The 13,893-nt window shown below is 36.8% G+C and overlaps 1 protein-coding gene across 1 annotated transcript in view; it reads right to left on the bottom strand.

The window, feature by feature from the left end:
* Positions 1-13,634, bottom strand: part of GFPT2 (glutamine-fructose-6-phosphate transaminase 2) — a 28,957-nt gene extending 15,323 nt beyond the window's left edge. Inside the window, exons 1-8 of the mRNA XM_058169750.1 lie at positions 13,486-13,634; positions 7,215-7,322; positions 4,412-4,510; positions 2,694-2,819; positions 1,815-1,873; positions 1,045-1,179; positions 374-435; positions 128-207 (exon numbers count right to left, since the gene is read on the bottom strand). Coding sequence (XP_058025733.1) covers positions 128-207; positions 374-435; positions 1,045-1,179; positions 1,815-1,873; positions 2,694-2,819; positions 4,412-4,510; positions 7,215-7,322; positions 13,486-13,492 — 676 coding nt within the window. The 5' untranslated portion in view covers positions 13,493-13,634. The remainder of the gene's footprint in view (positions 1-127; positions 208-373; positions 436-1,044; positions 1,180-1,814; positions 1,874-2,693; positions 2,820-4,411; positions 4,511-7,214; positions 7,323-13,485) is intronic.
* Positions 13,635-13,893: the final 259 nt, after the last annotated feature.

Below are 13,893 nucleotides of genomic sequence, written 5' to 3'. Positions count from 1 at the left end.
GTTATTATTTTTAGTAGATTTGTAGTTAATGGATTGATAAGAAAGAATACTGGCCAATATAATCTATTTCCTCTCCCCCACAATCCTTCCAAAATACAGGGATGGTGATAGTATTATAATAACTTACATGTTCGATATAAAATGGGAATTTGTTCTGTAGAAAGCTTAGATTCACTACGAACTCCAATAAGTAGAGGACTCCCCCGCCTGACAAGTGATAAAACAACAGGAAAGTGGTTATGTTCATTTTAAGAAATACATTCAGGTATTTTTGCTTCAATACCTTTGCTTCAATCTAAATCTTCGGCATAAGCTCTGTGCTGATACCTATTTATCAAACATCATAGCCCAATATATAATTTTATTTATTTACCTGGTAGCAACAGCTTCCCCTGGATAATGGATGCTTTTGAATACCAGCGCAAATGCACCTTCCTACATAAGAACATTAAAAAAGAAATGAATGGGATGCCCATCAAAATTATCTAAAGAATGAGTAAGATAATATGTTAGTAAAAATTCCCTTTTCATATCTTTTGTAATCCCTAATAAAGGAGTAAATTTTTAAAAAGTAGCAAATACACTTCATTCACTGACGACAATGTTGGCAGTCTACAATGTTGGACGATCCCCAATTAACTCCATTAGATATGTTTCTAATGATGAACAAATTAGTTTCCGATTATCAGTGAGAAGACTTGTATTTTTAATCCATGTCCAGCTGTAGAATCCATATATTGAGCTTTATTAGGTGATTATTTACAGGCTGCGGCTTGACCCTTGATATCTGATTGATAATTCTAAAGGAAAACAATGATAGATTCTAGAAATGCATCTGGATTTCATTTGGGTTTGTGTCTCCTTTTTCACCTATGCTCTGGACAGCTAGATGTAAAAAAAGAAAATATAGCAAGGCATTTAAAAGGATCATTTCTTTTTAAAACACACCCAACCACCTCATTTGGTTAAACTCAGTAGGTGAAAGATAATTCAATATTATGTAAACATTACCTATGCTAGGAAATAAGAGAATCTCCCACTCACCAGCTGCTGAATGACTCTCTCCACCAAGACAGAAAAACTCACGTCTTCAGTTTCTTTATTATCATATACATATTTGATCAGTTTTGGAATTGTTTCAGTATCTGTTTCAGATTCAAATTCATAACCTTTGGTCTCCTAGAATGTTTTAAACAAAATGTTAGATTCGAGTTTCATACCTCAGGCTGTTTTCATTCATATGCAATAGCGTCAAGGGACAGCTAATGCCCCTGTCTACAAGCTAACTACTTGTCTAGTTCCTGCTCCCCAGGATGATCACTTTCACAAGCTAAATTTTATTTATTTAGATTTTATTTATTAGGACTTTATTAATCATGCCATGGAAACAGCATGAAATTAATGTTGCCTCATAACAATATAGAATCACAATATTAATTCCTGCCAGAAACAACACTGTGTTATTCTCCAGCTCAGTGTTAGCCATTTTAACATCTTAACATCTCACACTTAACCATTTTAACATCTGGGTTGAGGGATTCTGGGATCTGAACTCCACACATCTTAAAGTTGCCAAGGCTGAGAAATGCTGCTCTAGCTGCCCCATGCTAACACTGGGATCACATAGGAAGGAAGAGGAAAAAAGCTGTAGACAAACCACTCTCTTTTATAAGGGGGCACTGAATCTGGAATTCGTCATCTGACGTTAAAACTAATGGCAGGCAAGGACAAATCTCTCTAAAGAATAACTCCTGTCACATAGTTTGGAGTGAGACAATTTTACAATATGCTGCATTAGATTACTGTCAGCTTACCAAAAACTTCCGTAGGTCTTTGTAATTTGTAATGATTCCATTATGGATAACAACAAATTCTGAAAGGAATATATATGGAAATAAATAAGTAGGTAAGAGCAAACAATGAGACCTTAATTCAAAAAGTGGGTTGAAGCAGTGAATTTATTAAATTGGCACTAGTAAAGTGTTTCTTAGAATTCTAGTTTTGTGTTCTTTCAGCAACGAGTCATGGCCTGACTCTGTCAAAGAGACTGACAATGAACAGCCAGTTCCAGAGTTGCCAGATGAACTGCTGAGCAGCTGTAGGAAAAGGCGGCTGCACCACCCAGTAACCAGGAGACTCATAAAATGAGGAGTCTGAGCTCCTACTCACTCCCAGTCTAAGGGCTTGTCATGCAATGAACAGAGCAAAGGCTCCTTGCCCTTCCAAATAAAAAACATTGGACTGCTTTGGATTTGGGACTCTCTCGTGGCAAGGTTGCTTGACTTTGGGTGACTTGATTTTTCTAGCGTGCATGTATGCGCATTTGCACTCACATTTCCTTTGTTGCTCTTTTCCTTCAGAAACTTCAGCATAAAGTTTGCAACCATCTTTCTGTGTTTTGTGAGTGCAAAGATTGAGATAGAGCCCAATGGATGTCAAGTTGTATAACTAAACCAGTTAAAAATGGTTTAAAATCAGAGGATATTGGTTGTTTGGAGAATATTGGATAATGAATATTGGACCCAGCAGATTTGTGTCCTTGTCTTTCATGTGTCAATATTACATGTGCAAAATTGCTTTCTGAATCACCTACCTTATTTAACATACACTAATACGTGATGGTGGTTTGTTGGTTTCAACAATTACATCTAAGGATTTCTGTTACCCACCCACCCCCCAAAAAAATTACCTACCATTACTTTTATCTGATCGTTGGGGATGACTGTTGATAGCATTTGGTACTCCGTGAGTAGCCCACCGAGTGTGAGCGATGCCAAAATGTGTCTCAAAATCTGCCTTTAAATCCAAACCTTCTTGCTCTGTACAGAACAAATGTATAATAATTTATATTCAAAATGACAGGCAATACTAAATTTACAGCTTTTCAATAATGGTTAATGTCTATAAAAGGTTGTTTTTTTTTTGCATTACAGCCATAACTGAGCCCAGAATTACAGTTGTAAGTCATTGTGGTAGTTAAGTAGCTACTATGCAATCACGCCCAATTTTCTGTCCCTTTTTGTGATGGTCATTAAACACTGCAGCCATTAAGCAAACACAGTGGTTGTTAAGCAAATCTATTTTATCCAATGGGTGGGTTTTGCCAGACACCATAAGTAAATGCCAGAAACTGGCAAAAAGGATAATAATTGGTGTCACGTGACCACAGGACATTAGGGCCGTGGTGGCTCAGGCTGTAAGATAGCCTGTTATTAAAATACAGCTGCCTGCAATTACTGCAGGTTCTAGTTCCACGAGGCCCAAGGTTGACTCAGCCTTCCATCCTTTATAAGGTAGGTAAAATGAGGACCCAGATTGTTGGGGGCAATAAGTTGACTTTGTATATAAATATACAAATAGAATGAAGACTATTGCCTTACACACTGTAAGCCGCCCTGAGTCTTCGGAGAAGGGCGGGATATAAATGTAAATTTTAAAAAAAAATTACAAATGGCTCTTGAACTGGTTACCAAGCATCCAAAATGCAATCACGTGATCGCAGTCTGTGAATGTGTGCTGTTCTTAGAACTTTAAAATTGGGTCGTAAGTATCTTTTGGGGGAGGATCCAGTGTTACGCTAAGTGACTGGTTGTTAATGAGGACTACATGCATAAAAGTATGTTCTAATAATATCGCAAATTAGAAACAGTAAACACGTTCCATTCAGAAATCATCATACACAAACACACACACAGTTAATTTCTCACTACAAAATAATCACTTCCAACACTGAGCAAATTCAAAATCCAGATGAAAATGTCTAACACTGCGAGGGAGTCAGCCATCATTATATGATTTGTTTCTATTTTAATGAAAGAATTTGCGTTAATAGCCAAAAATGATTTAATGTTTTGTTAATGACATACATAACTTGCATTGCTTATTTTTTCTTATGATTTAGGTGTTACTTCTGTTACAGTTAATTAGATCTTAAATGAAAATAGGATTTACATCATCCTTGTGTAATAACTGGAAGATTTAACGGCCCAAAGTAGAAAGTATATTTCCATCTATCTTTCCTAGGATATTTTTACTCCTATCAGAGGTTTAGACTCAACATGACATTGAAATATTAGTGAAAGGCTTGGCTTGTGGGATGTATTATTGCATGTACACATAATTCATATTGAATATTATTTCACAATCTCAAATTGTGTCATAACTGCCATTATATACACCTGAATAAAACTTATAGAGGAAAGGTAGTAAAATGTTCAGAAATCTTTTGAGAGTAAAATGTAGAATTAAGACAGATGACATTTTTGTTTAAGAAAGTGTAATTGTAATCCCATCAATTGGCAATCGATTAATAGTACTTCTTAGTACTATTAGTAGTACAGTACTTCTAAATAAACATACTATATTAAAGATTGGCCATAAATATACCAAAATGCAGTTTTGTTATACTTACTTTGCAATTCTTCATCAAGAGCCTTTACTTTTCCTCTTTTTTTCACCAATTTGATGTACCGTTCTTTATCTTTATTATTATTCCCATCAATTGCAACACCTGTAATATAGAGTATATCTTATTGTATACTGTTCCTGATTATTTAACTTACTGTACACATTTGCTTAAACAGAATATCAGGATTTTTTTTCAGTAGATGAGATATTTTGATTGATTCATATTTTAATGAAAGGATTTCTCTTGAAAATCCTTTTATAAAAAGATAACCATAAAAGTATTTAACATTTTGCTACGGCTTCAAAACTTGCCTCGCCTGTTTTTCCTTTTATATCTGATTAAAATTCCTATTGATTGATCATGCAAGTCAGTGTTGACTCATAGCATTTCTATTACATGTTATCAAGTCATTTTCAATTTTAGTCACCACATATAGTTTTTCTCCATAATGATCTATTTCTAACCTGTTTTATCAAGTCTCATCACTACTGCAGCTGAGACTGTCCATCTTACGCATCCTCCTATGCATCCTCTTCCTTTCTTTACTTCCATTTTTCCCAGCATTGCAATCTTTTTCACAGAACTGTGTCTTTGCATAATACATCAGAAATAGGATAGCCTGATCATTTGTGCTTCTAGTGAAAGCACTAAGTTCATTTATTTGATGATCCATCAGTTTGTTTTCTTGGCTGTCCACAGTATTTTCCAACACCAAACTTCAAAGGTGTCTGTATTCTTTCTATCCCGTTTCTTGTTATCCTTTTTCTTCAAGCCGAACTTCCACTTTCGTGGAGGATCATGGGGAATGTCAAGGCTTGCATATCATGGCATTTGAATATCTTCTCCAAGATTTTCATCGCTACTCTTACCAAGTGCATTTCTTGACTGCTTGTTCCTTTACAGTTGAAGATTGATCCAAAGATACCCTTTGATATCTTCATTGATAATTCTAAAGCTGGTTGCCCTACCTATTGCCATTTATAATCTTCTTTATATTTAATGTTAGTCCCAATTTTTTTCATTGTGCTCGTTGACCTTAGTACTAGGGCTTGCAGATTCTTTGCATTTTTGCCTATCAGGGTAGTGTCATCAACCTAGCACAAATTATTGATGCTTCTTCATCCAGTTTTAAAACCTTACTCATATTCTTCTAATCCAGCTTTCCTTAATATGTTGTCAGCATTCCAAGTAATGTAGCCATTGAAAGAACTCCAGGACAAGTAGTTTCCTCAAAGAACAATTTATTGGATACATCATATTAGCACAACTGGTGAAAACAGACTCTGAAAGTTCCCGTGGTTTTCACCTAATTAAAAAGTGAAAGTTCCCCCTTCCCCCCCCAGGTCATCGGTCACATTGTCCAATAGTGGTGATGGCAGATTGCCTGGTTACTCCACTCCTCCTCTTCTCAGCCACCTGTTGGAATGACCTTGGTTCCCACAAGAAAACTTTTTATTTTGATGGCAAAGCCGAACTATCTAATTCCCCCCCCTTTCTACTCCTCTGCCTTGTGACAATCATGAAGCCTCAAAGATGGCCTCAGCCAGGTTTGCTTAAGGTTTGACATATGTATTCCATATATAGATTAAATAAATAAGGGGAGAGAGTGCAGCCCTGTCACCCACTCCTTTGCCAACTTAGGCCCAGTCTATTTCATCATGTTTTCTCCTTACTGTGGTTTCCTGACTTGTATATAAGTTGACCCAACCTGTTTTAAGTGACCCTATAGGTTAAAGTTATTACAAAATAAATAAATAAAACTATTTAAGATTGTCTTGCAAATTTATTTATATCTCATGTCAATGGTTCAACAGTATATTTTTAAACAGTGTCCAAGAACCAAATATATCTCACAAAATGAAACTAACATTGATTTGCCTATTACAAGTCTCTGATTGCTTTAATTGTAAATTCCTGCAGGAAGAGAAAAATGAAAGTGCATACAATTCGTAGTAAATCTGACTCAAATGTGACAGAAACACAGCTCATGTAACCTTTCACTTCCTCAATTATTAAAATAATATTAAATGAGGATAGAATTCTTCCAATGGAAAAGACAGAACTGACTCATCTTCCTTACAGTGGGCTTCACACATTGAAATAATACATGGCTTGTTTTTAACACTGTTAAATAAGCCACAATAAGTTCACACATCACATTAAACCACAAGCTACAGTATCTAAGCCATTTTGGCTTGGTTAATTACAATATGGGAGCCCTGTCAATATCTTGGGGCCTGGGTACTTACGGGACCGCCTGCTGTTACCGCATGCCTCCCACCGACCCGTACGCTCTCACAGAGAGGGACTTCTCAGGGTGCCGTCCGCCAAGCAATGCAGGCGGCGGCCCCCAGGGGAAGGTCCTTCTCTGTGGGGGCTCCCACACTCTGGAATGAACTTCCCCCGGGTTTACACCAAATACCTGACCTTCGGACCTTCCGCCGCGAACTGAAGACACATCTTTTTATTCGCACGGGGCTGGCTTAAATTTTATTGATTTTTAAATTTTCTATTAGTAATTTTAAGGGTTTTTAGTTTTTTATATATTTTAAAGTTTTTTAGGCCAATTATAAAATAAGTTTTTTAATTTGTATTTTAAATTGTATATTGTATTGTCTGTTTTTACTTTGGCTGTACACCACCCTGAGTCCTTCGGGAGAAGGGCGGTATAAAAATCGAATAAATAATAATAATAATCATCATCATCATCATCTATTCAGAGACTACTTCTAACATGCTTTTCGAAAAGCAATAGAAGCAATATAAGACAACAATTGTCAGTGTCCGTGTAAGACATTTTACATACCTGCAGAATCATACCCTCTATATTCTAGTCTTTGCAGTCCTTTTATCAGTGTTTCAAATATCTCTTTCCTTGTCCGAGGTACTTTGTAATTCAAATAAGCGAAGATACCTGTTAAAGAGAAGGCAGTGAAAAAAACACCAAGAAATGCCAATATTTTGCCATTCATAAGTTAATATGATTTCCGTCTTGCCCCATTATCCCAGTTTATAGTACAAATAGTCCTCCTTGACTTATGACCCCATTTGACTCCCAAATTTCCATAGCAAAGCAATACAGTTAAGTGGGTTTTGACCCATTTTATGATTTTTCTTGCTGCACTTGTTAAGGGAATCATGACAGTTGTTAGATTAGTTAGTTGTTAAATGAATCTGGCTCCCCCATTGACTTTGCTTTTCAGAAGGCCGCAAAAGGTGATCCTGGGACACTGCAACTGTCATAAAAAACAAATAATTCCATCAACACTGTCAGACTATTTACTGAATCTGCACTACTATTAATCTTCTCATAGTTCCCATCACCAATCTCTTTCCACTTATGACTGTATGACTATAACTTGTTGCTGGCAATCCTTATGATTTATATTGATATATTGACCATCAATTGTGTTGTAAATGTCATACCTTGATGAGCGTATCTTTTCTTTTATGTACACTGAGAGCATATGCACCAAGACAAATTCCTTGTGTGTCCAATCACACTTGGCCAATAAAATTCTATTCTATTCTAAATAGTTGCCAAGTGTCTAAATTTCTCTCTCTCTCTCTCCCCCTCCCCCTGCAAATACGTTTACCAATTGAGATAAAACCTTATCAGTTATTTTATCATGATGGTATTTCTTGCAAAGATAGCTTTATGACTTACTTGCTGTACAAAGTTTCACTAATAAAAAGGATAATTAAAATAGTATTGTCTGATAATCTTAGCTATTTAAATATTGACAATTATTTGATTATTGTTGACCAATTTATTTTGGTTGACTGCTTATTTCTGATTTAGTTCATTTAAAATAAGATAACATGAATCTTTTACTAATCAGGTTTTGAGCTACAGATGGCAATATATATTATCTAGTACCATAAAGTTGTACTTTTAGAAACACACAGCTATTATTCTCTGCCTTCCCAAAAATAATTTACAAACCTAAATCAGAATTTAGCCAAGAACTGATCTGGACAACTCTAGATTATAGCTAGTATTTTACAAATCTATTAGGGAAACTTCTAGTAAAACTTATTAAGTCCTGTTTGCTGGCATGAATCACAACAGAAAAGTTGCCCCAGTCCAACACGAAAATCTCCTGAGACTAGGGCTGTTAACAATTTTCTCATGGACTCAGCTCAAGTTGTTTTCTATTTTTCCAGAGCAATATTTAAAGTACTAACATTTTTGCACATTTTCAGTATTTATAAATCAGCAGTTTATACCCTCGAAAGATAGACAGACATGCACATATATACATACATACACACATAAAAGATCTAATAGAGCCCTCATTTGAGGCAATATTTTTACGCTCTGGTCACTCCAGGAAAGGCCTTTTTGAGGGACTTATCCACAATGGAGGCAGTGTGCTGAGCTTGGGTAAGATTCCTTGTTTATACTGAATTCTAGCAATGCTCCTATTTAAGCATACAAAGAGACTCAGAGGCCACTAGAGACTTTTCATTGAAAATGATAGCAGCAGTCTAGACTCCCAAGAAATATATTACAGTTATGTAGGCTTGAGGAAAGAAAATTTAGTTTCAACATATACATCCCATCATACTTCATTTTAATTGCACTAACTGTTCACTTTCAAAATATAAAGTCCACATTCCAACACAAAGTTAAAGTTCAGACCACAGGACTTATAGGTTTTTAAGTCCATGGTTCAATAGTAGGTGTGATCAATAACATCCCTCTTCTCATTTTCCTCCTTCTATAAACAGATGGGCCTCTCTTGTTTTAGTCCTGCTTGGGCTGGTTTAGAAATAGCTTGGATTGTACAATAAATCATCCTGAAGTTCCAAGAAATAATAAAAAAACAAAAATCAAACCTGAACAGCCCAAATTCTAAATTCACAAGGAATAAACTTCTGTATCCTATTTTGCCTTTTTCCTTACTGAAATGAAAGTCACAAATGTTAATCATAGTTGAAAATACCCTATTTTTTCCCTAACACGAAGGATCCTTTTTTATATTCTTGCAATTTTATTTGGAAATTGATATAGTGTTAAATTTTTGTCTAGTTTTAAGCACCTTTTAAATGCTATTTTTATAAGCAATAATATTATCATTAAAAACACTTAAAATTAGACACTTTTAAAATATATACAGTTTTTAATAAATGTTCAGATTAGGAAACATTCTAAAAATCTTTGTGGCAGTGTAAATAGGCATTATTTTATTGTGGCACAAATTAGCCATGGCAAATGCACAAACATGAATAACAAGTAGTACAAACATTATCCAGTTGATAAACTTCTATTGTTAACTAGACTACTTCCCCTTTGACCTCATAATCTTTTCTCTTCAGCATGTTATTTTCATTATTCAAGAGATAAGAAAAGGCTTTAAGTACTTCTGCTTACAGAAGACCTAATCACTGGGCTTGATACAAACCAAAGTGGATAGAGTTGTTTTAAAATGATTGCACAGAAATAATGTTACAGGAAAAAGCCTTGGTCTCCATAAATGAATGAAGCATCTCTACTGTGACACTTTTTAAAAAAAAATAGTTCAAGCAGGAAGTTTAGCTAGAAGTTATACAAGCTAACCTTTGTTTTGAGATTCCCCCTTTAATATCCTAAAATGACTTTGAAGCTCGATTCCTTTTTCAGGAATGCAACTGGTTGGTAAAGAAAAGACCCCTGAGTGGGGAAATTCCACAAGAATGTCAAGCTTATTTAACCAGAATCAAACTAGGATCCTTTTATATTTTATTCATAACAAGTAAGCTCAGCAGCCCTTCTCTTATCTTTGTTGCTTGGCTATGTACTGAAGCTTCTTCAAACAAGTTGCCTTTCAGATATGTATGGACTGAAACTCTCAGAATTTCTCAGGTATTGTCTATACTGATTAGGAATCTTAGGCGTTTTAATCCAAGCTAATCCAGGAGATGCCAGGGGAAAATGATGCACTGCTCACTATGTTAAAGTTCATCTCCTCACCAAGAAATCTATTTTCCATGATGAAGACAATATGCTGAGTGAATTCATCTCTGGCTATAATTAAGTTTCCTTGTAACTATTTTGCTTCCTCTTTCCTCTTACAAAAGATTCCATTTTTAAAATGTATTCAATTCCCTCCTCCATTCTACAAACAGTGATCCTATATTCTCATGCTGTTAATTAGTCAAATTCCTCAACTTCCAAATGTGAATGTATTTATTGAACATTTTTAGGCACTTGACAGAAAATTATACTTTAAAACAGTTGTAAGATATTGTAAAAAGAATCAGTCCCAACCATAATTGGTCAAGCAGGCACTTTCTCCTTCAAAGGCATACAAGGTTGGAAATGAAGGGCCATGCTCAGCACCTTTAACTTTTGGAGCAAGTTCAGGACATACTGTAATTGATTGTTTCCTGGTTGCTTAATTGTAGCCTATGACTATCATTAAGTGTTGTTAAGTGTTGTACCTTGATGAAGGTATCTTTTCTTTTATGTACATGAGAGCATATGCACCAAGACAAATTCCTTGTGTCACACTTGGCCAATAAAAAATTCTATTCTATAAAAAATTCTATTCTATTCTAAATCTAATAAAAAATATAATAGTGGCCAACTTTGTAACCTTAGGTATTGTTGGATTCCTATCAGCTATGCCCATTGGTTATGGTAACTGGGAATAATAGCATTATAGGGCACATCTAGGGATCCTGCTGATGTGGAATTCTGGAAGTGGTAGCTCCAAAACATCTAGGGATCCTTTGGTCGAAGAAGATTGTATCAGCATTAGACTTTATGGGTTTTTTTTGCTTAACTGAGCACTATAGTTCTAATGTGCTAGAAATCCCTCCATTTAAAATATGGTGCATTTAAAATAATGCACTGACTTAGAAACCTAAGCTTTCTTCTCAATGACCTCACAGGTAAGTTTATTAAACTCACTGATATTTCTACATATGGAGTAAAAGATTAGCACAAAAAAGGTCAGCTTAACTTATTATTTATGATGCTAATTATACACAACTAGATTGCTATGTATAACAACATATGAAAAGGTGAAACATCAGACATATTTTACATTTTTTACATAGCTTTCATTTGGATGGAGATATTTTTAAAAGATTTTCATCCCAAAGTAGGAAGCTTCCCTTCATCATTTCCAGCAACATTTTTGGAACAGAGTTCTGATTTATATCTTATTTTACCTCACCAAATTTTTCTATATCATCAATAATAAAAAGTGCTTTGAAATCACACCAAACCCTTGACCTAGTATTCTGACTCAGCCATACAACCTCTTGATTAGCATTTGGTTGAGCGATGGAACATCCCTATTTTTGAGTTAAAGCACAAATGTCTCACTTTAGATAAAGTGATTTCAGTATGTTTGTTGATAGGTCTTAAATGAGTAACCAAGGGTAACACAAGATATTCCTTATCAGCTTGAGCACAATAAACTAATTCTGAACAATTTAGATGAACCAGGTTTTCTGGAACAAAATAATCTTTTAGAACTCAAAGTCATTACTTGCTTACCTTGCAAAGAAAATACATTAATTGTCTGGAAGGAAGCTGATTTCCTGTTCTAATATACAAATTTAAAACAAGTTTCATTTGATTTTTCTCAATCCAAAACCTTATTTATGGTTCAGTTGTGTAACCCATAACTATTCACTGTCAAACAATCCATTTTATTATATTTATGGACACTGGTGCCATTTTTTTCCCTATATTATGCCACTGTCATAGCTTTGTCTTTTTCAGATGCTTAAAAGTACATGAAAAGACAGACACTGCAAGGAATTGGGACATAAATCTTACCACCCCCTCCCCATCCCAGCTTAATAAATGCAGAGGAACTGCACGTGGGGAAGGCTTTATCCTCACTTACAGAAACCTCAGCCCTGTGCATGCATAGTTCAAACACGTTTTTTAAATTTGAAAAGGGCTTATACTGTTGTTTCTGATGAAATGCAATTTGAGCAATAATGTGCAAAAGTTCATTTATCTCAGCCTGAGGACCTATTTGCCGTCAATACACTGCAGTCCAGGAAGGTAACTACATACTTGAACTGTCCCAACAAACAATACTGTCCCAATAATTCCTGAAACTAAACTTTCCCTGTAGTAGTTTTACTTCCTTGTTGTAGGCAAGAATAATTTTAAATCATCATCATTCGCTGATGATTCAGTACAAAGCATTTTTAAAAAGTAGAAATATTCATCAAGTATACCATACACTAAATAAATAATTCATTCACCCAATAGTATTCCCCAAGTATGGAACTTGGAAAAGGGAAATTAAAAAAGAACTGTGAATGAAAATTTAGCTAGCTAAATAAATAAATAATCCTGAAGGAGCCCTTTTGCTTGTCAACATTCATTTTTATTAAAGATTGATCCTGCTAGTAATCAGAGGTTAGATTTTCTACAGTATCCATTGCCTTGCAAATCACATTTCAGGCCACGGTTACAAGAAAGCAGCTCCTTCTTGCCCCGACTTGCTTTCATGCCCTCACCTTATCACTTTCCCCTTGAGAAGATGCATCAACCCAATGAGCCATGGGTCAAAACTTGAGTTTGACTTAAAAAAACCTACTGTACTCCATCCAAAACTAAAAGAAGGAGGTGGATGCTGGAGGAGCAAAGCTAAGCAAGCACATGGTCTGGTCGTCCCATTCCAATGGCCACCCGCGGGAAGGAGGGGCAGTGGAAGGAAGAAAGAAAAACGAGAAGGGGAAGGGGGAAAGGAATAGCGATGGAAGCGTGGCTTATAGGCACATCTCCTCCGGTGCTTTTATGGGCGGGTGGGGGTGGGGAGAGTGTTGGAGGGGGTAAAGCATTCAGCTTCCATTTCCTTTCCGACCACCGGGCAAAAGACAGCAGCGTTTCAGCCGAAGGAAGAAGGGTTGATCTTACAAATCGTTTGGAACTGCGGAGCTTTTACATGGCAGATGTTCTTCCTCTCCTTCTCCTTCTCCCTCTCCCCCCCCCCCGCCAATCCGAACAACTGCACCCCTGCTTTGAGCCCGCATGTACAACCCCCTTCTACCGCTTGAACTGCGCGGAGAAGCTGTCAACCAGCCAACTCCGCTCTCTCCCCTCCCCTCCCCTCACTCACCGCACATGGTTAGTCCCCGACCGCTGTCTGTCGCTGGGAAGCCTGGAACCCCGCGCACCTCCCTGTCACCTCCTCTTTCTCCTTCGCCTGCCTCTTTATAACGTGTCTTGGACCAACCCACTTGGGTGGTGGTTCATTGGCTGAGAGCGGGAGCGCGGGGAGATGGGGCGGTGTGGGGGGGAGGCTGCTTCCCAGCTTCTTGCTGGCTCCAGCCGTCACCCTGACTCACTAGGTGGAACCAAGACGGGTGGGAGGGGGAGGAACGAGACTTGGGAGGTCGAAGGAAAGGAGGGGACTTTATGTCCCCGGGAGGAGCCGTCTACGTCCCGGGAGGGGGGGGAGAATCCGGTCTGCCTCCAGATGTTCCCGAACTCCAACTCCCAGCAGCCCACAAACAGTGTGGTTAAC

This window comes from Ahaetulla prasina, chromosome 2 (assembly GCF_028640845.1).
Source record: "Ahaetulla prasina isolate Xishuangbanna chromosome 2, ASM2864084v1, whole genome shotgun sequence".
Lineage (NCBI taxonomy): Eukaryota > Metazoa > Chordata > Lepidosauria > Squamata > Colubridae > Ahaetulla > Ahaetulla prasina.
Note: the sequence above shows the minus strand (reverse complement) of the source record. Positions and strands in the feature narration are given on the sequence as shown.